The sequence below is a fragment of the Mesocricetus auratus genome, unplaced genomic scaffold (genome assembly GCF_017639785.1).
Source record: "Mesocricetus auratus isolate SY011 unplaced genomic scaffold, BCM_Maur_2.0 Super-Scaffold_6730, whole genome shotgun sequence".
Classification (NCBI taxonomy): Eukaryota; Metazoa; Chordata; class Mammalia; order Rodentia; family Cricetidae; genus Mesocricetus; species Mesocricetus auratus.
In genome coordinates this window covers 29,413,466-29,439,084 of record NW_024429184.1, presented here as the reverse complement: position 1 = coordinate 29,439,084, position 25,619 = coordinate 29,413,466, and the positions used below count along the sequence as shown (strand labels likewise).

Here is a 25,619-nt window from a genome sequence, read left to right as displayed (position 1 = left end):
CCCTAACACCAATCTCTGGGTCATTTATAATTTGTGTTACACATACTCTCCTTTTTGATGTTTCCTTCTGATATTTCTTTTTTCCTCATTTTTTATTTAAATTAGAAACAATCTTATCTTATATACCAATCCCAGTTCTCTCTCCCTTCCGTCCTCCCTGCCTCCCACTGACCCCTATCCCATCCCTCTTCTGCTCAATAGAAAGGGTGAGGCCTTCCATGGATGATCACTGAAGTCTATCACATCACTTGGGGCAGGACCTAGCCACCCCCCATGTGTCTAGGCTGAGAGAGAATTCCTCTATGTGAAATCGGCTCCCAATGTCCATTCGTATACTAGGAATAAATACTGTTCCACTACCAGAGGCCCTATAGACTGCCCAAGTTCTTGACAATCTCTGAATAGTGAGATTCCCAAGTACTTGCTTCTGTGTCATTTCTCTATGTTTAGTTCAGTACATCTGTTATCATGAACCTTTTGGCTTTTCATGGAACTTCTTTCTTGATTCTAAGATTTTGTGTACTTGGTGAAATGTATGGTAAGCATCTCAACATTAATAAATCTAAAATAAACACTGGATAGTCATTACTTCACCTAATCTATTTTGCAAGTATTTTGGCATTCTTAGTAAATTCAACCAATTCCTCAGATAAAATAATTTATCTTTATCTTTTTACAGCTCAGTCCCTCCCTATATTTTGCTACAAGTCATGCTGATTCTTCTGCAAAATATTGGTTTTCCTTACCTCTACTGCTGTTATACTTGTCCATGTCTCCATTATCAGCCATTGAGATGTCTTTTAAAAACCTATCACCTGTTTTCTACATGTTGTTTTCTCCAGTACTCAAAGTCACAACTTAAAATGAGAGTCACGTTACTTCCTTATTTAGAGTTTCAAATTACAAACCTTTCCCATTTAATCAAAAACTTTTTGCCTGGGCCTACAAGATTCACCTAACCTGGCCTCTTGCAATTAACCCTCAATTAGTATTAAACTCTCCTTTTTAACTTTAGTTGCACTGACTTTCAGTATGTTCTTTAAAACCTATCAACTTCAGTAATAACAGAGGATCTTCATAGGACTAGTACTGGTGACCTTGAACAATCTTTCTCCACATTTTAGCCTCATTACTTCCTTCATTTCCTTATTCAAAATTTAATGATGAATATTACCTCCTAAAAGGATTTTTCTTGTACTTTGATTTAAAATAGTTTTTTTTGTTTGTTTGTTTTGCTTTTGTTATTGGTTTTTTGAGACAGGTGTTCTCTGTGGCTTTGGAGGCTGTCCTGGAACTAGCTTTTGTAGACCAGTCTGGTCTCGAACTCACAGAGATCCACCTGCCTCTGCCTCCCGAGTGCTGGGATTAAAGACATGTGCCACCAATGCCCGGCTTTCAAATAATTTTCTAATCAATTTTATCTTATAAACAGCATTTATTATTTCCAAGCATGACTTTTCTGAATCTTCATTATAAAGCCATTTTTTCAAAATTCTGCCTAGCATACAAAATGTAAGGTCCATGAAAACAAATCTTATTCACTCACTGCCATGTTTGTAAAATCTGTAACTGCTGTAAGAAGAAAGGAGGAAGGAATAAAATACAAGCAGAAATAAAAGTACATTGAGTGGTGGAGAAGAAAGTACAGAAACTTATTTCCATATATAAATCTCAAATCAGTTCATCTCCAGAGGGGTTAGCAAATCTAGATTCCAAAGATCTTGAAATGTGTTTTAGTGATTTATAGAATGCACAAGAAAGCAGAAGTCAGGGTAGTGTGGTTTGGAAGAAAATGACCCTCAAAGGGAGTCATACTATCTGAAGGTGTAGCCTTGTTGGAGTAGATGTGTCACTGTGGAGGTGGGCATTGAGATCTCATATATCTCAAGATAGTGCCTACTGTCTCAGACCACTTCTTTGTGTCTGCCTATCAAGATGTAGGACTTGCTGGGCATTGGTGGTGCACGCCTTTAATCCCAGCACTCGGGAGGCAGAGGCAGGTAGATCTCTGTGAGTTCAAGGCCAGCCTGGTGTAGAGTGAGTTCCAGAACATCCTCCAAAACAATACAGAGAAACCCTGTCTAAAAAAAAAAAGATGTAGGACTCTTGGCTCCAGTGCCACATGTACCTGCATGCCACCATGTTGCACAATGATTATAAATGCACTAAACCTCTGAAAATGTAGCCACGCCAATTAATATTTTTCCTTTATAATCTCTTGACAGGGGTAGAAAAACTAATTAAAACTGAAGTTGGTACCAGGAGTGGGGTATAGTCCTCATTATGCTTGTGTTTGAAGGAATATGGACCTTGGCACTATGAATTAGAAAACAGTTGAATGCTTTAAGTGGTGCTTAATGCATGGAACATGAAAGATAGTGGTGCTGAGTGTGATTTGAACCATGGGTGCCTGGATCAAGAGATTTCAGAGGAGAAGAATGTCAGTATGTGGCTTAGAGACCAAGCTTCTGGTACTTTGGCGAAGAATATGGCTGCCTTTTGCCCTTGCCTGAAAAGTCTACTTGAGACTAAAGTGAAGGTTTTGCTTTAATTCTATTGACAGAGGAATTCTCAAAGCAGCCTAGTATAAACTGTGTTATGTGGTTACTAGTGTTAACTCTAATAAAGATATGTAATGTAAAGGAGCAAGCTGAGCAAGAAAAAAATACAAGATTTAGAAGAATTTGAGGAGAAAAGGCACAGGAAGAATAGAGAAAAGTGAAATAGAATTAAGTTCTGTGTTCATGGAGATAAATCGATTAAGAAAGGGAATAAAGGTAGTGGTGACCTCAGGACAAGATCTGGTCAACTTCCAATTTGTGAAAATGATCAATGTGATGCTGAATGCCTTTAATCCCAGAATCCCAAAGGTAGAGGCTAGTGGACCTCTGACCTTGAGGTCAACCTAATCTATAGATCCAGTTTCAGGATGGCCAAACTTAGGCAGTGGAGGAAACCACTGAAAACAGAAAGTTGGTGAAGATGTAATTTAACTAGGGGTCATGTTCCAGCCCCAGCAAACAGCTGAACTTGGCACCTTCAGTCCTTTGGTTCTGGCATTAGTGTCAAGGATAGAAGAAAGAGGTTACAGAATCTCCTGCCCTGCTAAGAAAAGCCACTGAGGCCAGGCATGTATCAGGAGTGTCTTCAAATGGAGGCCTGGAGACACCATTGTGTGAAGTTGTGATGTTGAAGTCTGGATTGCCTTTCAGACCTCCGGATGTTGGAGATACCAGAGTCCTGGGACACTTGCTGAGGAAAGCTCCTAACAGGGAGTATAAACAGTCCAAAAGAAAGAAGTGTTTTGCAGTCAACAAAGCTGAAAGAAGTTGGGGATCTGAAGAGCCTTTTGACATCAGACATGGTTTTAGGTTTTGATTTGGTTCAGTATTTCCTCACTATACTTGCTCACTCTGTTTTGGAATGGTAATGCAAATCCTGTGCCGTTACACTTTGGAAGCATATGATCAGCTTTTTCATCTTGATTTTACAGGGGATTATAGTTAAGAGATTACATGAATCTCTGAAGAGAGTTTGGACTTTAGACTTAAATAAGCTCAAGACTGCTATGGACTATAGGAAATTTTGATGTAGGACTCAATACATTTTTACATTATCATTTGACTTTAAGCCTTTGGGGGACAGGGAGTACAATGTAGTTTAGAAGAACATTCCATCTAAAGGGAATGACACTATTAGAAGGTGTGACCTTGTTGGAGTAGGTGTCGTCTTGTTGGAGGTAGTGTGTCACCATGAAGGCAGGCTTTGAGATCTCATATATGCTCAAGATACTTCCCAGTGTCTCAAACAATTTCATGTTTCCTGCCTATCATGTTCTAGGACTGTTGGCTCCAGTATGATACCTGCAGGCACGCCACGATTTGGACCATGAGAATAATGGACTAAACCTCTGAAAATGTAAGCTACTCCAATTAAATATTTTCCTTTATAAGAGTTGTCATGGTTATGGTGTCTCCTCACAGCAATAGAAACCATAACTAAGGTAGTAATTGAGTTTGCAATTGATTCAAACTTTGCTTGCAACATATTTTAAACAAATGGCATTGTATTACCTGGTATCTGTGGTGGTAGGAGAACCAATACCTAAATCTCATATCTATAAAAAATGGATAACAGATTTAAATTGCAAGTGTAAAACTGTCAAAATTTAGTAAAGACATAAGGAGAAAATTTACATTATCTAAGGTGAAGAGTTGACAACCAATAAGAGCATAGACAACACATTAAATTGAAGCAAGCTATTTAAAATTAAAGTAATTTTAAAAAAGAAAAAAGGAGAGAAACCAAAAAATAGAATTTTGCTAAAACTCCCTTTTTCTATACACAAGATTCAGTGAAGAGAATGAAAACTAGAGACCAAGATATCTTTGTAAACCATAGACATCCAAAATATATTCAGCAACCTAAAACTCAATATTTAACACATCCAATAGAAAAATGGGACAAAATGTACAGAGACAGTTTACCAAAAAGTATATACAGATGGCAAGAGGTAGAAACAAAAGTTATCACCATCATTATGCACTAGGGTTATGGAAATTAAAATCACAGTAAGAATCACTTAATACCTACTCTGAGTGCTGAAAACTAAACAGCAATGATAGCAAAATGTAGCAAACATACAAAGAAACTAGACTTGCTAGACAGAATATAACACAGAGACTTGAATGTACTTTGGTAACAATTTGGTTTCACTTTTTATTTTCTGACACTTCACTTACGCTTTTGAGTGCTGATGTGGTTAGCTTTAAGTATCAGTTTCATAATGCTTAGAGTCACCTGTGAAAGAGTCTCAGCTGAGGGATTGCCCAAATAGGAGTGACATGTGAACATGTCTGTAGGGAATTGTTTTAATAGTTAATTGATGCAGTAGAGCCCAGCCTATGGGTAGTTCCATTTCCTGGGCATATGACCCTGGGCTATTATAAGAAAAGAAGCTGCAGGGTGGTGATGGTGCATGCATTTAAACCCAGTGTCCTGAAGCAGAGGCAGGTGGATTGCTGTTAGCTCCAGGCCAGCTTGGTCTACAGAGTGAGTTCAGGGCAACTAGAACTACACAGAGAAACCCTATCATGAAAAACAAAAACAAAGCAAAACAAAAATTGCCGAGCATGGGTTGATGAGTGAGCCATAAAGCACTTCCTCAATGGTTTCCGCATTAAGTTCCTTCAGTTCCTGCCCTGACTTCAGTCACTGAACGACTATGACTCTGGTCATAGTGTTTTAATCCCAACAGAAGAAAGGAAACTAGAATTCTGAAGAAATGAAAATATATGATCCTACCAAAGCCTGTGTATATGAACATTACTGCAGCATTGTTTGTAATAGTCAAAGCATGAACCACTAGGATGCAGTTGAGAGGTAGAACAGCTGCCTGGAATAGATGAGATCTTGAGTAAATCCCAAACACCAAAAGAATAACAACGAATAAATAAGCAAATGTTAAAGAAAACCATTTAAGTGTCTTTAATGAAAGTGGGTACACAAGTATTTTTCAGTGTATAAGTAAGTAGATTAATTGGCCATGGTCCATCCTTGTAGTACAATGTCATCCTCCAACTGGAATGAGCTATCAACACATTCAACAGCTTGTGGGAACCTGAGGAATAGTTGTGGAATAAAACCAGCTAATCTTAAATGCTGCATACTGTACTATTTCATTTGCTTAACAGTATATTTTTGAAATATGTAAATTAAGCAAAATGTGAAATTAAGCAAAACATGTAAAAGTATTAGTGGTTGTCAGAAGGAAGGAAATTTGAAAAGAAGAGACAGCTGTAATGAAAAGATGGCATGTAGCATCTTTGACACGATATAAATTTATGGTAGTAATGACTACATTAATCTCAACATGGGATAAAATTTAACACATGCAGACATAGACCAGTGTACATGAAACTAATGACAACTATCACTTTCATGCTTTACACACTGCACAATCATTTGGTAAGATTTCAACAATGAAGGAAATTAGATGGTTTTTTTGTTTTGTTTTGTTTTGTTTTTTGTTTTATGAGACAGGGTTTCTCTGTATTGTTTTGGAGGCTGTCGGTCCAGCCTGGCCTCGAACTCACAGAGATCCGCTTGCCTCTGCCTCCTGAGTGCTGGGGTTAAAGGCGTGTGCCACCTCTGCCCGGCCTTAGATGGTTTTGTATAGTCTCTTGTGCATATGTATGCGTACATAAAATTTATTTAATGTACATTGTATTTTTGCAATTTCTGTTCTTTTGCGATTCTTTCAAAATGAAGGCTATTTTTAATTCTTTCTCTCAAGTTTCAGAGTATTATAATCATTTTTTAATTTTTAAAACAATCTTGTTTTTATTTTACATACCAATCCCAGTTCCCCTTCTTCCCTCATCCCATTACCCCTACGTTGCGTACAATCCTGCATTCACTCTTCAGATAGGGTGAGGCCTCCATGGAGAGTCAACAAAGTCTGTCACATCATTTGGGACAGGACCAAGCCCTCCCCTGATGGGAGATGTCATTCTGAAATCTGTTTCTTATTGGTTGTTGAAGCACTGTTGGCCAATAGCGAAGCAAGATAGGTGGGACTAGGAGTTGAGGAGGACTCTGGGAAGCAGAAACACAGGGAGTCATGATATAGCCGCCATAGGGGTAAGAAGTCCGTACCCTTTCTCCAGTAAGAGAAATATATAGATTAACAATTATGGAGTAAATGCTTAAGTCAGAGATAGCCAGTAAGAAACCAAGCAAATGGCCAACAGCTTCATAATTAATATAGCCTCCTGTGTGTTCATTTGGGACTGATGTGGCTCTGGAACCAGGCTGGCAGGAAGGCTTTACCCAACACTCCCCAACTGTATCTAGGCTAACAAAGTACCCCAGTTCACACACTAGGGATAAATCCTGGACCCACAGTTGGTGGGTCCAGTGGCCCCACAGACTGCCCAAGCCACACAGCTGTCACCCACATTCAGAGAGCCTAGTTCCGTCTTCTGTAGGTGACCCATCTATCAGTTTGAAGTCAGTGAGCTCCCACTAACTTGGTTCAGCTGTTTCTGGGGGTTTTCCCATCACAGTCTTGATCCCTTTGCTCATAATATTGTTTCTCCCTTTCTCTTCAACTGCACTCTGGGAGCTTACCTGTGGATCGCTGGTGGTAGAATCATTTTAAAAGTAAAGCCTCATTTCCAATGGATTCATAAGAATCCAATTGGAATCCCCTTAGCCTCATGGGAAAACTTATTATGCATTCATGTTGAACATCTACAGCTGAAAGGTAGTGCTCCCAAACAGGAGCTGGCTTGATGTGAGCCCTGGATCAGAAATCTCTGCACCACTTTGAAATACGTTAGTCATGCAAATGTTCATGCCCTGCTCCTTATGCAAGATGTGTTATAGGAAGAATTTTGGGATACTGTGATATATAATGTTCAGTAGAAAAAAACGTTAGCCACATGTCATCCAGAAAATTAGAAATGTGGCTATTTACATACATTGAAATTATAGTTTTGATATATTAGATGAGACAAAAATAATTGTTGAAATAAATATACCTGTTAATTTCTATTCTAATGTGGCTGTTACAAAACTTTAATTATGTGAAAAGTTTACATTGTATGTGTATTGTACAGTGATGCTCAATAGCAATTTTCCCCAACCCTTAGTACACATTATAATGATTAAATGAGTAAGTAAATCAAATGGCTGTTGCTGAAACCCCAAAGAGCTTCCTGGGGGATTTCAATGTGTTGCCCATGTGAGAATCATGGACCTAAGCATAGATCTGAATGCTTTCAACCAGGATGTTTCTGAAGGTAAGGGAAATTCACCAGAACAAGGCTTATTTGTCCTACAGTTTTCTAAACTATCCCTGCTCTAGGGTTTTTGTGAGACTCATTTTAAGAAAATGGGATGATAGAGGATACTGTCTATGAGCTAAGATCTATGCCTTTGCTATCACCCTTTACTTTTAAGTGGACCAGCTCGAGCTGAATGAGCTGCCTAGCTTCATACTGCCAGGGATGATTTTTTTAAATTAATGCACCAAGCATTTATAATGAGAACTTATCCTGTTTAATTCTCTCATTTCCCTAATAATTATCTTCCCTGTTTTAATATTTATAGCTCTCTTTAAAAATGAATATACCTCCTCGGATATATTTTCTCTTTTTTGAATGTTGCATATTAGAGACTCTAGTAATCTGTAGCCTTGAATTGTTATTACTAATGGCGTTGCCAAAAATCTGGTCTCTAGATAATCTAAATGGAAGGAAATATCTTTCCAAACATTTCGGTGGAAGTAACCTTCCAGTGATGATGATAAATTAGGTGAAGAAACTAATTGAAAATTATTTATTAATTTATTCAACAACTTAGTATTTAGTGTATATTCAAGCAGTGATGTAGGTACTACAAAACTTGCATTAAAATTCCTGTCTTTGTAAGTCAGACGTTCAGATTAGAGACACAAGAACAGTGCAAGTAAAGGTATGAAAAGTGGGAAAGAACAAAAAGGCTATGAAAACTGGTAAATAACAAAAGGAATAGAGTAGCCCAAGGCAAACCTGAGCAAGCAGAGACAACTGATAGACATGAGAAGGTAAAGGACAGAGGCCCCAATCATAATCTCACAAGACAGTGGCAAACACCACACTTCCAACAATGAAATCCTAAAAGATCAAAACCCCTGACGTTCAAATTCTCTAAGGCTTAAGATTCCCAAATTTACAATCCTGTAAGATTAAAACCCCAAATGTTGAAATTCTGAAAGCTGAAATCCCACAAACCCTAATTCCCACTGAAAACAACAGCAAAGGTTCCAGAAGACAAATAAAATCTCTAGAAGCAATTACTGTGCTTTCAATGTGTGCTCAGTGGTTGCATCATAGTAGGCAGAAGGAATAACTAGAAATCAGTCATTGTTTGTGTGTGTGTGTCTGTGGGTTTTTCCAGAAGAGATTAATGTATATGAGTAGGTGGGGCCGATCTGTTGAATAGAACAAGAATATGAACACATTCTCTGAGGTGAGGATGTCTTAAGAGAGAGAGGGGGAGAAAAAAGCAGCTATTCACCACAGTGCAAGACTTCAAAGCTTAGCAGTCATGGAAAGGGCCGTCTCTTTAGACTGTCTGTCCCTATGGTGTTCCATTACAATATTCTTTTATGTGAGTTGAATTTTCTTTCATGTTTTCCACCACAACTTAAATTGGTAGCACTGTGTTTTGCAATTCACAGTGCTACAACTTTCATTAATACACCATTTTTAATAATGGCAAAGTGACCTGTGGAAACTTAAGATGTTTTAACTTATCCCATGGGTTATCTTGCAGGATACAGTATTGACTTGGTGTGTAAACATTGTGAGTTTAGATAAAAATGATGAAACTTTTTCAATAAAGAATATGTTTTGTTGTATATCTTTTTTTTTGTCAAGCTCTCTGTTCTTTAGGCAACTGTGAAAGAGGCAATGATCCAATGTCATTCCTTGGTGTATTTGGTCAAAAGACTTGGGAAGTCTCATACAGTATCTCACATGCCACAGTTATTATTAAGCAGATAAATACAATTAATAATCATATTGAAATGCATTGACAATTTTTACCCTTTGACTTATTTCTGTATGACCACATTTACAAGTTCATCATTGCTGTATTCATGAGTGTGCTGTTAATACATCAGAATATTCACACCTAAAAATGTATATGATTGCCAGTTTTGTTGTATAAAGACTTGTAAAGTGTTTTGTCTGTCATGTTTTGCATGCCAAATAAATGAAGGAAAGGAAGATTAAAAAAGAAAAGCTTGAAAAAAGAAGAAAAGAAGGGAAGTAAATAATGGATTAGTAAAAAAATAAAATAATATTATTGATTAGTAATTCTAAGAACAGATATTTTCATTATATTATGGTAACTACAAAATGAAGTGCCAAAATGTGAGAGATGATGCTTCTCTGGCCCCTGGTCTCTGGCAACAAAGGACACTTCTAAATGTGGAAAAGGGGGACAGATCATTGCTAGGTTCTGAAGCCTTGAATCCAAGATTCAGGCCCTTAGCCAACAATTGTCAGCTTAGTCTTTTGTTTCCATTGCCACATATTTGGAATCCTTTCAGTCTCAACCAGACAATTCAGATCTTCTGGAACTTCTAGCACTTTGAAATGCAGACGAATTTGAATTTGGGTCAGAGAATTCTCCTTCCAGGAAGATTTTTTGTTTGTTTGTTTGTTTGGTTTTTGTCTTATAAAAAAGTGACCATTTTCTTCACAAAGGACAGACACACACCAAGTCAATGCAACCAACTTTCTGCAGAAAGTGGAATTGTTCAGAGAAGATCATGTCAATGAATTTTCAATTTTGCAACTAGGGGGCACCATGTATGCACTCCATTCTTCGTCACAGAAACTCTCTGAACTGAGATGCATGTGATTTCCCTTATTATTTAGAACTCTTCACAGAATCCTTTAAGATTAGCCAGACATTCTTGAAAATTCCAGTTGTAGTATTAAGTATGCTATAAGGATAAGAAGGAGTCTCTGATACATTCTTCAAGCTAGAGAGTTGTGGGATCCTTAAAGTTGAGGGGTCCAAGCCCATAACATTTTTTTCTGGGGAGGAAAGGGGTTTCTATATCTAAGGGCAAAAGATTTGCAGATAACTAGTAGAAACTAAGGAAGAGAAATACTACCATGGCTTTGATCTGAGGCTCAAAGCAGATGTTTACTTTAAAAAACATTGAGAGATTTTTTTCTGAAGTATATTTCACCTTTTGAGGTTGCTTTGAGCCTGTTCAGGTAACTTGGACTCTGTAAAGTGAAGCTGGTCACATCACAATATTTTTTGTGAAGGATTTTGGTTGCGGGATTACAAATCTAGAGAGGAAACCTAAAAGAACCAATAGGGTTATAATCACATTATACATACATACATATATACATACATATTTCATAATTAGTTAATTCTTAGCGTGAACTTGATTGGCCAGGACACCCAGAGGATATGATGCCCCCTGGTGGTCATTGAATTATTACTGCTTGACAGCTAAATATTTTCCAAGTAAAGAGATAACAAATTTTAAGATGGGAAACTATGAAAGCAACGAGAAGTATTTCTCACAATTTCAGCTAGGCCTTCATATCCACACTGGTGATTTATGCAAAAATGAATGGAAATACTGGATAGGAAGGACCTCCTGAAGCAAAATTACTATAGAAAAAAACCCATATTCTTAAGACTATGTAAAGTGATTTTGAGGAATGTGTGAAACATTTTTCTTCCAATAATCAGTCCTTTAACATTACTCAAATAATGGTGCTTTTCAAAACACTTGAACACTTTGAGTGATTAGAGCATTTCAGTGACACCTTAGCAACAATCCAGTTAGCTCTTCCTAACTAATCTATATTAAACCAACTCAATGATTGCAGCCGCAACACTCTGGTTGTAATCTTTTGAATTTTGCCATTTATCTAATACACCCAAGTGGATACAATTTCATAGAGACGCAAAGCATATTCTTGATTTTTTTGCTTGCTAAGTCTGGTGCTGACATGACAAGATGAAATTATTTTCTGTGTTTTATGTTTACATTAGGCTGCAAAGAAATGTTTTGCATACAGTACATAAATCATGCTGACTTAAATATATAAATGGCTTTCCTATCCAGTGGGAAAATGTTTACGTTTGGATTGAAATCACAAGTTGAAAACTTGGTTTTCAGTATCTACTTACCCAGATCCGGTGAGTCTTTTTTTCCTCATGTTTTTTTTTTTTTTTTTTTTTTTTTTATTTCGACAGAGCGCCTTCTTCAACGCTCTTTAAACAGTTCTTCTTTTTTGAGGAACTTGCACTTGGACAGTAAGAGAGAAAGAGGTGGGTCCATAAGCAGCTCAGTGAGTCACGGTTGGTGTCAGGATTCAGTGCCACAGCCATGGCAGGGCAGCGTGATGCGCTCTCCGGGTGTTCCTGTACCTCTACACATGCAGTTCCTCCGGGTGCACACATGAACACGGGGTGGGGGCACTTTTCTGAGTAGAACATGTATAAACCTTACTCTCTGAAGACTTATAATTTACTCCTAAGTGTTTAGTTCTCTTCTTAAGACCCAAAGCTATTTCACAGGGGGTAAATACTAAGGTAAATACTAGGATTGTGGTGAAAGAAAATAACAGCTGTCTCTCTCAGACTATGAACGTAAATTGGCATTACTTTTCATATATGTTGCATTATGTGTGTCTACTAGTAAACTGTTAGAGAAATAATACAAAGTGAATAAAACTTCTCTGTATCTTTCTACTTGAAGACAGGCAGTTTTTTAATCTTTTTACTCTGCCTTTATAGTTGATGCTTCAAAACAGGAGACATAAAAAAATAAAATATTAGTATTCATTCCTATGTATTTAAAATTTATAACTTGAGTTAGCCTATTTCATCAACAACAATGCACAATGAGCAAATAAAATGACAACAGTTTTCAAAATTTCTGCTTTGTGGTCAAACATGTTGGTTTTATATGTCATTTGCTTCTGCTCAGGGAAATGAGCTCATTTCTAATTCACTTTCTATATGTACAACATTACTTCCTAAAATTTGCTCAAGAAGTTAGATGCATAAAACATATGAATCTGACTAAAATTATTTTCAAAAAGACAGGAGAAAATTCATTATTATTACATGATTTCAAAGCATGGGATCTGCTGCTTCTGTTCAATTTCAGTAGCTTTACATGGAGATAGACACATATGCTCTATGATTTATAAAATATATTCTAATGTGAATTTAAGCATTAGGACACACTATATAACATTGTCCTTTCTCTTGACTGACATGAATTTCCATTTCAATGTCCTGACTTCTTTATCAGCAAACCTACATACCACTAGCTTGGTGATCCTCGAAATAAACCTCTTTGTGTTGACCTGCAGGAAGAATGTCACAAGTCCTCCACAAGAGCAGTTAGCCTAGAACTTTCATCTCCAAAACAAGGGTGTGACTGTAAGTGTGCCTGTGTCTGATGGAAAGAGGCACACACTAACAGAAGGCTCCACACTAAGTACACTCCCCAGAGGAAACTACAAGTTCCTTCTGCAGCTTCCTGGTTTAATTGGGAGTGTTGGTATTCCTATCACTGAGTAGGAGTTGTTCAATAGCTGAAAGGGATATTTTAAACTGTCAAGGCTATCTTGGGTACACTCTAGGAGGATGAGACCTCAGGGAAATTGTTGAAATCTGGGAAATACTTATTTTGACTATTAGAAATTGTTCATCTTTTGTGAGCTTGTGATTCTGTGAGTTTTAAAGCTTAAGTATAGAGATTTATATTTTTAATTCTGAATTTGAGCTTCCAACTTCTACCCTGTCTGGCTACATAAGACTTCATCTTCTCTGTAACCAGTGTGCTTTGCCTAGATTGTTTTTTTCGCCTTCCAAGATTTATCTATTAAGCATTTTACATCTTTAAAGGGCACTTAAGATGCTTTTAAGCATAATTTCTAAAATATTTAATAGACCTAATGGCTAGCAATATGTAACATTTAATAAATAAACTACAGAAGCAAAGTGGTTGGAAATGAAGGAGCGTTCATTTCTTTCTTTGGTATAATTATGTTAGGCAAGTGAAACAGCAGAATAAAACCATAAAAACAAAAGAAAAGTTTCTGGGGACTGTTATCTCTTAGAAGTCCATACCGCACACACAGAGAGGATCTAGCGCACCTTTCCAGAGAGGTCAACTAGGAAGTTTGCAGCCTGAAGCCAGACTTTCTGTCCATCAGGAATAAAGGTTGATCATCAAGGTGCCTTTTTTCCATAAGAAAGAAATATTTAATGATAAGGAAAAATGTTCATCTTAAATATGACCTTTGAAACAGATGATTTGGCCACTACATTTTTAATTTCTTCATTTTACAATGTGAACCACCTCTTGCTTGCAAAGTGTGCAAAACTGCTTAATGGAAAACAGATTTCCCCAAGCACTTATCCTTGCAGTTCGGGCTGGATGAATTCAAGTGGAAATGTTGGTTACATTTTTTTTAGTCTTAGTTTCCTTTAGAACGATAATTACGCAATAATTATGGACTAACTACAGAAAATAGTAAATGTTTGTCCAAGTAGAAGGCATGGCTATGTGAATTTAGTACCTGGCGGCTTTTCTTTAAAGCTGAATGTTATTTACACAGCGGAATGGGAAACGATTGGAGCGAGGCAATCTATGACAGACCCCAGAAAAAGAGAAGCATGTAAGAAAAATGTCAGGGAACGTTTTCTAAGGTCCCATTTGCCTGGGAAAGTAACTGGAGGTAGGACTAAGGAAAAGGGGTGCATGAAACAAAAGACTTCCTTTCCCCAACCCCCCTCAGTGTTTCCTTTGTTATAGGTTGTTGTAAACTCTGGCAAAAAATTGTTTGGAAAAAGAAAACACTTTTGGTTAATTTTCTTCTTCCAGAGATTGAGGGGAGTGGTAGTCAAAAATGTCTCTTGAGTTATAGAACAGAAGTTGAAACTTTAAAAAAAAACGGGGGAGGGGAAGTGGGCAAAAACCCATTGTTATTCGACCAGCAGATTGTTAACAAAAAAGTAAAAGCTACTCCACAAGCACAGCTCAATTTCACTGTCCTGGTCGGGGTCGGTGATTGGTAGGTGAGGGAAGGTTTGTTTCACGGTTGCCTTCTGGAAGATGTGAGCGGCACTGCTATATACAGGAGTGTAAGTCGGCAGAGTTATTTCGGGTTTATCCAGCTCAGTGAAGCTGCAGTAGCTAAAATCCAAGTGCTCCAAGCAGCACGCCGCTGGCCTAACGCTACTCCTCCCGCTTTCCCAGCAACCGAACTGGGAGGGAATCCTGGACTCGCAACCGGACTCCGCCCGGAGCTGATTGGCTCCCGCTCAGGGCCCCGCCTTCGAGGCGGGGGCGGCCACTTCATAGGGACCCACCCCCTGGCCCTGGGAATCGCCGCCTGGCAGGCGGGCTGCGTCTGCCACTCAGTCGGAGTGGCGGAGGCTCTAGGCTCGGAGCCCCGCCCCCTCCCCCCTAATTGATATTATTGGAGTGTGGAGCAAGCGGCCGGTCTGCAGTCGGAGACTTGCAGGCAGCAAACACGGTGCGAACGAAGCGGAGGGGGGAGAGAAATCAAACAGCTAAGCGTGAAGCAGCCGGCCTGGGACCCAGAAGGGGATCGATGCGAAGAGCGCAATAATAACAACAATAATAACCCACTTCGGAGCAAACAGCATCTAAAGAGCTGCGACCCAACTGCAGCCCCAAACCAAACCTGCTCATGCACCATGGTTTTTCAAACTCGGTACCCTTCGTGGATTATTTTGTGCTACATCTGGCTGCTCGGCTTTGCACACACCGGGGAGGCGCAGGCTGCGAAGGAAGGTAAGGCCAGGGGGGAAAGCAAAGTTTGTTCTGACTTATTTATTTCTCCGTCTACCTGCACGAGCCCACGGGTCCGCGGCGCTGCCGGCCGCGCCTCCGGCGCCGGGCGACCCTCCCCCGACCCCCGCCCCCTCCCCGCCGGCGGCTCCGAGTGACCGGCGGCGACCAGTCCGGACTAGTCGGGCCCTGAGCTCCGGGGGTGGCGGGGGACCGGCGCGCGCTCTGCAGCCGGGGCAGCCCGGGGGGAGGGGGAGGCGGCTCGGCGAGGTTGACCGGCGGGCTCCGTTCTCTTGCATTCGGCGGCCGCTCGGGTCTTCGGTTGTAGCCGCCGCGCCTGGCCATTCTTTCGCGATCGGCCTGTCGCGGGCGCCTCGGTTAGAGTTGCTTCGGAAGCCGGGGAGTGCAGCCGCGCGTCGCCCCCCAGCCTTCCCGGAGGGGCCGAGACTTCCGAGGCTGCGAGCGCACGGGCTCCTGGCGACTCGCTCACTGCGGCGGCGGCGGCGGCGGCGGCGCGGGCCTGTGGTGGGCGCTCGGCTGCCGCGCGAAACAATGCGGCCGCGAGGGGAGGCAGCACGCGCGGGGCCCGGGCTCGACCTGCCGCCGGGAGGGCTGGCCGCAGCCGGCGATGAGAGGCCACCGAGGGAGAAGTCTCCGGTCACTTGGCCCAGGTCCGGTACTCCGGGAGTCCGAATGGCCAGCCTTGGCGATAGCCCTGGCCTCGGGGGAACAGTTCTGCTACAGGAGGGGAGGTTTCTTTTGACCACAAGATACGCCGCCTGTACGTGGGTATTTTTCCCTGCGTCTCCTTTGAACCATTGGCAAAAGGTAAAATACCTTTCGGTGCCTGTAGTTGGAGCTGGGGAAAAAAAAAAATAAATCCTGTCAAAGGAAGGGTTTTGCTGCTAAGCGGTGTCACGGTACCGGACCCGATCTGACAACCTGCGTATTTAATGTTGATTTTCAGATACTTTAGGATCCTGCTCAGAGCTGTAAAAGGGGGAGATCTGTTAGATTTAGGTCATGGTAGTACTAAAGGGGGAGGGAAGGACGTATTAGTCCTAGCTTCTTCTCTTTCTAAAACTTAGGATTTTAAGGAGTTTTTCTTTATTCTCTTCGTCCACCGTTCTTCGTCCACTCAATATCCCCAGCCCGGTGCACTATCCCACTTTAGAACAGCCTGACCTTCTGACCTCTCTTTGCACATCTGCAATCTGCGTTGACGCTAAATCCATTCAGAGAAAAACGTGTCTCTGAGCTGATGACGGTTGTGTCAGCAGGTGGACCAGCGCCTGCCACAGACACCCACCCATCCACCCACCACACACACATTGCGAGCCTCTTGACTTTGGTGAGCAGTAACAGTCACCCTGCCACCTTGTCCCGATTCCTCCCGAATAGCGGGATCTGAGGAAAAGTTTGCCCCTCACAGCGAAGCAGCGCGCGTGAGCTCTGGCAGACTCCAGCAGGAGTTTGAGCTATAAATAACTGCATCACTAGGGGGAGAGGTGCCTGCAGCCAGCAGGCCTCGCTCGCTCTCCTCCTCCGGAGCTACGTGGAGAGGGTTCTGATGCTGGGAGCCCGAGTTCTTTAGATGCAGACAAGATGTTTAAGACGCAGGTGGAGGGGGACGCGCCCCTCTTCGCGGTGGCGACGCTCGGGGCGCTCAGGCGCTATCAGGCTTTGGCGTTCCCGGAGCGCTGCTACCCGGAGGTGCCCCGCGGCATCGCCGCACCCAAGGCGCACGGCGGCCCGCAGCGCCGCGAGCAGGTGCGCGGCTCTAGGGCGACTGGGGCAGGGGCCGATCGCCCGGGTCCCCTTCCGGGCTTTCCTCGCTCCAGTAGGAGTGTCTGGGAAGAGCAGAAGCTAATTGCCGCGGCGGCTTTTCCTCCCGACAGTACACCCGCCGCCGCGCCCTCAGAGGAGGCGCTTCCCGAAAGCCCGTCTGTTCCTCTCGACTCCTGCTCGAGCTGGGCGCCACCGGCTCCCTGGAGTCCCCGGTCTGGAAGTGTTATGGATGCTAGGTTGGCGGGCGCGGCCGTCTGGCTGCCCCGCCCCGCCCCGCCCCGCCCCGATGCTCCGGCAACCCTGGAGCCCAGCGGCTAAGCCGCACAGCATCAGCCCCGACCCCTGGTAGCGGCCAGCTGCCCTGTGCCTTCTCCCGGCGCCCGGCGAGGCGGACTCGGTGTCGCGAGCCCAGAGGGAGGAAACACGCGGGGGCGATTGCATTCAACACCCCAGCGCCGCCAAACACATCCCGGGCTCGGTGGCCACCTTCCCGGTCCTCTTGATTTGCTAATTTGGCTGCTAACTTGCTGGTCACCAAGTAGACCAGTGGGAAAGGCGAAGCAGAAAAGGGTAATGGCAGTGTTTATTTCATTCCTAAAATCAACCCAAAAGGTCACTTAGGCTTAAAATCCACTGAGTGTTGTCAATACAGAAGCGCCCCCCCTACAATAAATTCCAAAAGAGAGTCCTGTGGCTTCAATTTGTTTCCCTGGGCTTCCTCTCTTCTATAATGGTAATATTGAAAACCATTTAACAATTACTCTTCTTGTAAAAACACAAAGCCAGACTTACTGGTATTCCAAGTTAAAAGGTAAATTGAAATTTTATAAGTGATGTGTGTGTTTAATTGAAAGGGAGTCGATCTTTACCCGGACAGTCTTACATGTTAAACATTAAAACCAAGCACTGCAACCTTATGTCTTTGTACTTACGTTTCCAGTTACTAGGGATGACTGAGTGTCTTAAAGGAACTGAGTGCATAGTCAATTGTCCTTTGCTCTCTAGCACAACTGTTTTCTTTACCTCTCACAACACACACCTTTTAAAACACGAGTCTGGAAATATTAAGAAGTTTATATGAGTTTATAGTTTCAAGTCAAAATGTGAACATTTTCCTCAGGGTGATTAAGCACGTGCAAAGAACACTCACAATGATTTCTGGACCAGTAGATCATTTGTCAAAATGCTTTGGGGTCAGATATATTGTTTTAAAGCACCAAAGCTATGTAACTCTAAAACAAGTTTGACCAGTAAGTATTTTCTAACAATAATTGTCTTAAACCGACATCTCCAACTGAAATGATAATGCATCATACAGATACATTCTAATGAATTTTTACATTAATAATAATAACATTTTAATAACAATTTTAATAAATATTAATTATGATTTTTATAATCTGGAATACAATTGTTGGTAGAAGTCAGTTTCGAGTTTAAGCTGTTGAGAAGATGGCTAGTATGTTGCAATGTTTCCAGTTTAATAAAACATGTATGAAAGCTGCTTCTTTACTAGCTCAAAAGCACAAGTTACAGGTAACAGGGACTTGTTTCTCATGGTAACATTGTTTAACGTGGATCTAGCGTTTATATATTCACTTTCGTAGAAGACAAAGTACTGTTGAGTTTTTTCTTCTTTAAACATTAAACTCCAAGTGTCGAGAAATGATAGGAAATATTGCTGGCAGAATATCAAAAAGTAGAACCTGGCTGAAAAGTTTTGTAGGGATTCTATCTTATTATGCTCATGTTGGTACATCTTGTGAAATGTGAAGACCTCACTGACTTGCAAAGCTAACGTTTATTATTACTGCAAATCACTTTTTCTGAGTTTTTAGCTTTTCACACTTACTTTCATGTTAGTATTTCACTGAAAATGTATTTTAAATTTTAGTTGAAGGATATCAAGTGCATGTTTATTTTCATATGTCCCCCCTCCAGTAAGTATAATGTGCTTATATAAAATGGCTGTTCACTGCACCATTCATTTATATAAATGTCTTAAGTCATAAAGTAATTAATAAAAATTAGATTTATCTTAAAATGTAGAGTTGTGTTTAAAATATTTTTTGTAATATTTGGAAATAAAACTTTCTTTTTCAGTTCTCTTACTGGACTCGAAAGCACAACAAACAGAACTGGAATGGATTTCCTCTCCACCCAGTGGGGTAGGTACATCTCTCATACAATATGATCATATCTGTTTGGAGAAAGAAACACGAGCTTCCCCCAGGGAAACCCTTCACATTTATACATGTAAAATGCTTACAACTTCAATATAATGTTCAATGTTTTGTCTTCTCATGAGATACTGGATTCTCAGAAAATAGATAGTTTACTTACAACTTTAGGGAATGGGAAAAAATCAAACGTGTAGTCTTTGAGTTCTTATTGTGAGTGGCATCAATCATGCCTGTGTGTTCAGGTTATAAATGCTAACTAATTGCAGGGAACATTCTTTTCACAAACTCACTTAAGCCTCTGCAGTAGCTTTATGCTTCTGTATAATAATCACTAGGTAGAGTCTGTGTAATTCTTTAAAACAGTATGAAACCTGTTTTCATCTTTTAAAAATAGTTCTAACATTGCCCAAAGTAGACTCCAGAGGGTAGCTAAAACTGTAAGATAATATTGAGACTTACGAATTGCTGTAAAGTGTTAGATTCTTAACATTTGTGGTATACTATCTGCTGTTATTAATCAAACGTGATGACAGAAATGTATCCATATTACAGCAACATTTTGCTGCAGTAAATGTGACTGAATATTAAATAAGCCTGTCCAAGTCTGAGTAGAACCTTCAATGTTTTCTTTTTTTTACCATATTTCATATATTCAGAAAATAAATTATTAAAATTTAGTTTGATATCATCTTTATGTGTCATTTCTGATGGTGAGACAGGACAAAATTTTCATTTCTGGTAAAGCAAATGAACTCCGAGAAAGGAAAAAATCCTCCATAGTAACTAAAGTTTATCTTTAATGCATGAGGAAATCTGGGATTAAAGGGGCATGAAATATCAATGATGTTATAAACACTTTGAGCAGATTTACAATGAGAACGAAAGTACAAGAACAAAACCATATAATCAACATAGCAGAAACAGGAAAGTCACTTGGAGAACTTCTAATTTAATAGTAAAATGAGAAAATTTGAGAATGCTTAAAGTATTCAGAGTTTTCGTTAAATTAAAATTTGAGAAATTTTCTCAGAAATCATATCATAGTGATCTTTATTGGTCATAGAAATTATGGGAAAGTGACAAATAATTTATAAATTTAATATAAAAGTCCACTTGAGGTACTTCCTTGCAAGTGAAATTGTGTCCATTAGAAAATGTACATTGTAGAAAGATATACATGATTAAAAACAAACAAACAGTACTAGTCTTGCCAATGACAGATGCAGCCCATTTTGTACTACCCATCAATTAAAATAAATAGATACAGAAGTTGGTTTTATCTCCGAGAAGAAGTAACTGATAAATGATTGCAGCACTTCATCCATGTAATCCACAACATGATAAATTATAACTGTCAATGTTATCTTGGACTCAAATGGGCATTTCATCAGTGCAGAAAATCTTGAGTTAAAGTTTAACTATATATATATATATGTGTGTGTGTGTGTGTGTGTGTGTGTGTGTGTGTGTGTAAGAATCAATATTTGTGTAAGAAAATATGATCCAGAGCCTTTTCTTTCTATGACACAGATTTGTTCACACGTGCTTACATAGAGCAGTATCGTTGCTGAGTTATGAGAAAACATTTTTATAACTATAAAAATACTTTATAATATTTATAAAATTCGCTGTCTGAATTGAGACATCTATCCATATAGTGTCATTTGTGAAATGCTTTCAGTCTTAAAAAGTGTGTAATAAAACAATGACATAAATATCAAATAGTGAGACTATTTGCTTTCATAACATTCTTGAAAAAGATCTATTTCATGGGTAACAAAATTTATTTTTCCTATCTGGAATGACATCATTAGTCTTAAAATTAAATATGTGAATTCTTCAGATCAGTCTTTCAGAATGATCATTCTTAATTTCTCCAAGCTGAAGTATGGTCAGAAGGGCACGCTTTTGCTTTGGAGCTCTTGCTGTTTGATAGACACCGTAACTGTTTTTCCTTTTTTTAATAACTTCAATCCATTCAGGAAACAAAAATCTATCCATCAATGGAGGAATTTGAAATATTTGCCTTAGCTACACACAAATAGACTCTAAACAGCTACCTCAAGAAATAAATGGAAAATATACATAGTGTTGTGCAATGAAAAAAATGTGTGCCAAGAAGCATAATATGAAAATCAATTCCTTGCTATTTGAGGACCTTTGGCAATAATAGGCTGTTATAATAAAAATGTAGTAAATACAACATAACTAATTCTTTCATGAGACATTTCTGAGTTGCAGTATTCTGCAATTTATCGTTCTTCTAATTTTATAAGAATGCTTTTTAAAATACTTGCTAACATTATGCCATAGTGTGAAATAAATTAATACTTTGATAAGGTTTTACAAATGCAAATCATTACCAAATGTATATCATTATATTTTTTCCATCTACATGTTTTGAATTAACAGTTTAAATATCAGATGCTAGAGGACTTAGACCTAAAATACACAATATTTTGTATCTGGCATTTCTAATTGGGGAAGTGAGTTCAAGTACATGACAGTTTCATTATTAATATATCATACTGTGAGTTGTGAAAAATTGCAATAATAGTAAGAGAGGACATAAGTAGCTATTACTGAAGCCTTTAAAGCTGTTAGATGTACTAAACTTGTTTGGTATGAGCAGTTAGTAATATACATGTTCCAATTATCTTTGAATATGTTGCTGAACTATTTATCTCGCCTTTCCTTGTGAAGCAGTATAAATGAATTCGTTTGTAGTATATATTGTATCAGAAGATAAATGGACATTTTAAAACAATCCATGCATAGCTTGCTAATTTGGCATACATATTTGGTTGTCTACTGAAAACAACTTGTTTATAAGAGTGAATTTTACTTTCCAAACTACTTGATAATTATGTATGACTTTATGTACAATTTTAAATATGATGATAGAAAAATAAGAAACTGTAAAATGTTTCATTTTCAAAAGATTGCAAAATGTTTCACATTATAAATTGCATCACACTGTTGAATGTTTTACATTTCGATATTTTTGGAATCTTATTCCAAATGTTTATAGAGATCTTTGAATTAAAGGATAAAATAAAACTTAAAATGTCAACTGAGTTATCAGGAGTTCTGACTGGCCTCCGTATACTTTGAGGGGTAATTTTACTAATCATTAGCCTTAGCCTGTTAAAATTGCAATCTCACAGAGACTGCAGAATTAAACATGAAAAGACATGTTAGAATGCTTCCAGCAGATGTGAAACAATGAAATGTTCATTGTATGTTCAAATACAAATGATGCTCTGTTACTAAACTGGTGCAGATTGGGAATCCTACCGTCTCTGACGTTCAGGAATCCATACTTGTGGTACTGTTGTCATTCTTCATAGTATTGAGAAAATGTGGTGTCATTTTTTATTTGTATTTATGCTGAAAGACTAATGAGTTCCATACCCCTTTTTAAAAATTTTACAGTGGGAAGAAATTAGTGGTTTGGATGAGAACTACACTCCGATAAGAACATACCAGGTGTGCCAGGTCATGGAGCCCAATCAGAACAACTGGCTGCGGACTAACTGGGTTTCTAAAGGCAACGCACAAAGGATCTTTGTAGAATTGAAATTCACCTTGAGGGATTGTAATAGTCTTCCCGGAGTCCTGGGAACTTGCAAGGAAACCTTTAATTTGTACTATTATGAAACAGACTACGATACCGGCAGGAGTATAAGAGAAAACCTTTACGTAAAAATAGACACCATTGCTGCAGATGAAAGTTTTACACAAGGTGACCTTGGTGAAAGAAAGATGAAGCTGAACACTGAGGTGAGAGAGATTGGACCTTTGTCCAAAAAGGGATTCTATCTTGCCTTTCAGGATGTAGGGGCCTGCATAGCATTGGTTTCTGTCAAAGTATACTACAAGAAGTGCTGGTCCATTATTGAGAACTTAGCTGTCTTCCCAGATACAGTGACCGGTTCAGAATTTTCCTCCTTAGTTGAGGTTCGTGGGACATGTGTCAGCAGTGCCGAGGAAGAGGCAGAAAATTCACCCAGGATGCATTGCAGTGCAGAAGGAGAGTGGTTAGTACCCATTGGAAAATGTATCTGCAAAGCAGGCTACCAGCAAAAAGGGGACACTTGTGAACGTAAGTAGTATTTGTTACTTAAATTTGAATTTTCTGCTTATCAAATATTTTTTATAGTAACAAATATTCAAATAGGTAAATCTTTTACGCCATTTACCCAGTTCATTTTATCTTAAAAGACACTATTAAATACAACAACCATGTAGAGTGGTATCTTCGCTAGTGATATGCAGTAAATATTGGTGAGGATAACAATTGTTAGTATCTTTATTTGTCCCATTTAGCACATTTGCTAATATGGAGGAGAGCAGTTGCACACTGGGCTGTAAGGCTTAAAAGGAACAGCCCGGCAGGTGGACTTTAACCAGTGAAGACTGAGGGCATGCCGTTGGGGCTTCGATGAGATATGGTTCTTCCAGCTTCTAATCCTGTTCCTCTGAGCCTTTGATTAGCACAAAATAGAAGGAACAGTCACTTATGAAAAGGAGCCCTATTAATTAACAATTAGAGCACAAATATTTAAAGTTATTTTTCATAAATATGGGAATTTTGATGCGACATCACCATTTTTTTTTTAATTCATCTCTGTAGTTACTTGTCCAATGTTGTCATTCTTTTCTGGAGTAAAGAATAAAATGGATGTTCTTCTGATAAGCCATGTTTTATACTGGATCATGATTTTGTAGAAGAGATCTGAAGTAACGTTTGAGTTACCACAACGTGGCAATTGAGTTGTCCATATTTGTTTTTGAATAACAATAGTATATCTCTTCAGGAATCCTTTTATTTGTAAATTTCAATTTTCTCTTAATTAGCATTATGTAATTAAATTTTGGCCAATTATTTAAAATTTAAATAACAACATGAGTACCATCTTTTCCAGTTTATCTCCTGAAAAAATATGCAAGGTTATATTGCTTATGTTAGTACTAATTTACAAAGCATACTATAATCCATAAAATGACTTATTTTTTTAACTACTTTGGTGGCAGCATAATTTAAATATTCACAATGACTAGTTAGGTTAACGATGACTTTGGGTAATAATTGTTGTAACTCACTACATTTTCTGCTAGCTACCCTGGGTGCTTATTTTATGTTTCTATGTACTAGCCTATTTACTGAGGTAGGTGTACCTTTCCTGTGTGTTTTACACAATGGAAAAGGGAGCTGAAAAGCAAATAAATCAGTTACTGTCACATTAATAAGACTTGTGTCAGTTTAGATTCAGACTTAACATATTGTGACTCTTGGACCTATATATTTAGCAACATGACTCTTGTAATTTCCTTTACAAAGCAAGGAGAATCCTAACAAGTACTGTTTTGCATTGTGGATCTTGAATGGTTTCCACATAGCAAGTTACCTCATGTTGCATGCCAATTACATTATTACCCTCCTCAAATTTTATAAGAATATTTAAAGAATAAATAATAATTTAAGACATTTAGACATCTGAAACAAAGACTTGCGGTACACACATTTAATCCCAGTGCTCTGAAGACAGAGGCAGATGAATACTCAAGTTCAAGGAGAGCCTGGTTTATATAGTGAGTTCCACATCAGTCAGAGACGGGGTAAAGCCCCATCTCAAAACACACAGATAGACAGACAAAACACGACATAATTTATATTTCTGATAATTCACTTAGTTACCTTATGATTCTTTGGCTTTATTAATGGCCATTGTAATTGAGACCTGGTGTAAGTAGAAATTACATACTGAGTTTCAAAGGAAAGAACCATGTACAATTAGAAATGATCAGTATTCAATATAATCTGAAATAATAAATTAAAATTAGGCGTGTTGAGTTAAATTTGACATTACATTAAACCTATATCAATATTAAGCAAAGTTTAGCTGTGTGTGTGTGTGTGTGTGTGTTATTCAAGCATTTGGGGGCAGAGACAGGAAGCTGACAAAACAGGCCTCCTGGACCTGCATCAGCACTCCAGGCTGTGCAATGAGATACAATGAGGCCTTTTATTTTTTAAAGCAAAAAAAAATAATAACCCTAATTATTTATTTATCTCCTTTTGACACACGAGGCGATATGTTAAACTTACATGTATGACCCACTTTGTACTCCTACTGACCACACAGTTTAGATGATAAAGTTGAACTCATGTTTTTCAGTTTTGTTTGAAGAGCTAAATACCTGATGTGGATTGCCAGGATGGATATGAAGAAGGCCTTCCCCAGCACTCAATTATTATCTACACTGTAGATAACACTGGA

At 39.1% G+C, this 25,619-nt stretch overlaps 1 protein-coding gene across 5 annotated transcripts in view; it reads left to right on the top strand.

Moving 5' to 3' along the window:
- Nucleotides 1-14,966: 14,966 nt before the first annotated feature.
- Epha7 (EPH receptor A7) overlaps nucleotides 14,967-25,619 on the top strand; it is a 148,551-nt gene continuing 137,898 nt past the window's right edge. For 2 of the 5 annotated variants that reach the window (XM_040740604.1, XM_040740600.1), the window contains exons 1-3: nucleotides 14,967-15,367; nucleotides 19,256-19,320; nucleotides 22,771-23,440. In XM_040740604.1, coding sequence (XP_040596538.1) covers nucleotides 15,271-15,367; nucleotides 19,256-19,320; nucleotides 22,771-23,440 — 832 coding nt within the window. In that variant the 5' untranslated portion in view covers nucleotides 14,967-15,270. The remainder of the gene's footprint in view (nucleotides 15,368-19,255; nucleotides 19,321-22,770; nucleotides 23,441-25,619) is intronic. The other 3 variants (XM_040740597.1, XM_040740589.1, XM_040740607.1) reach the window with 2 other exon arrangements.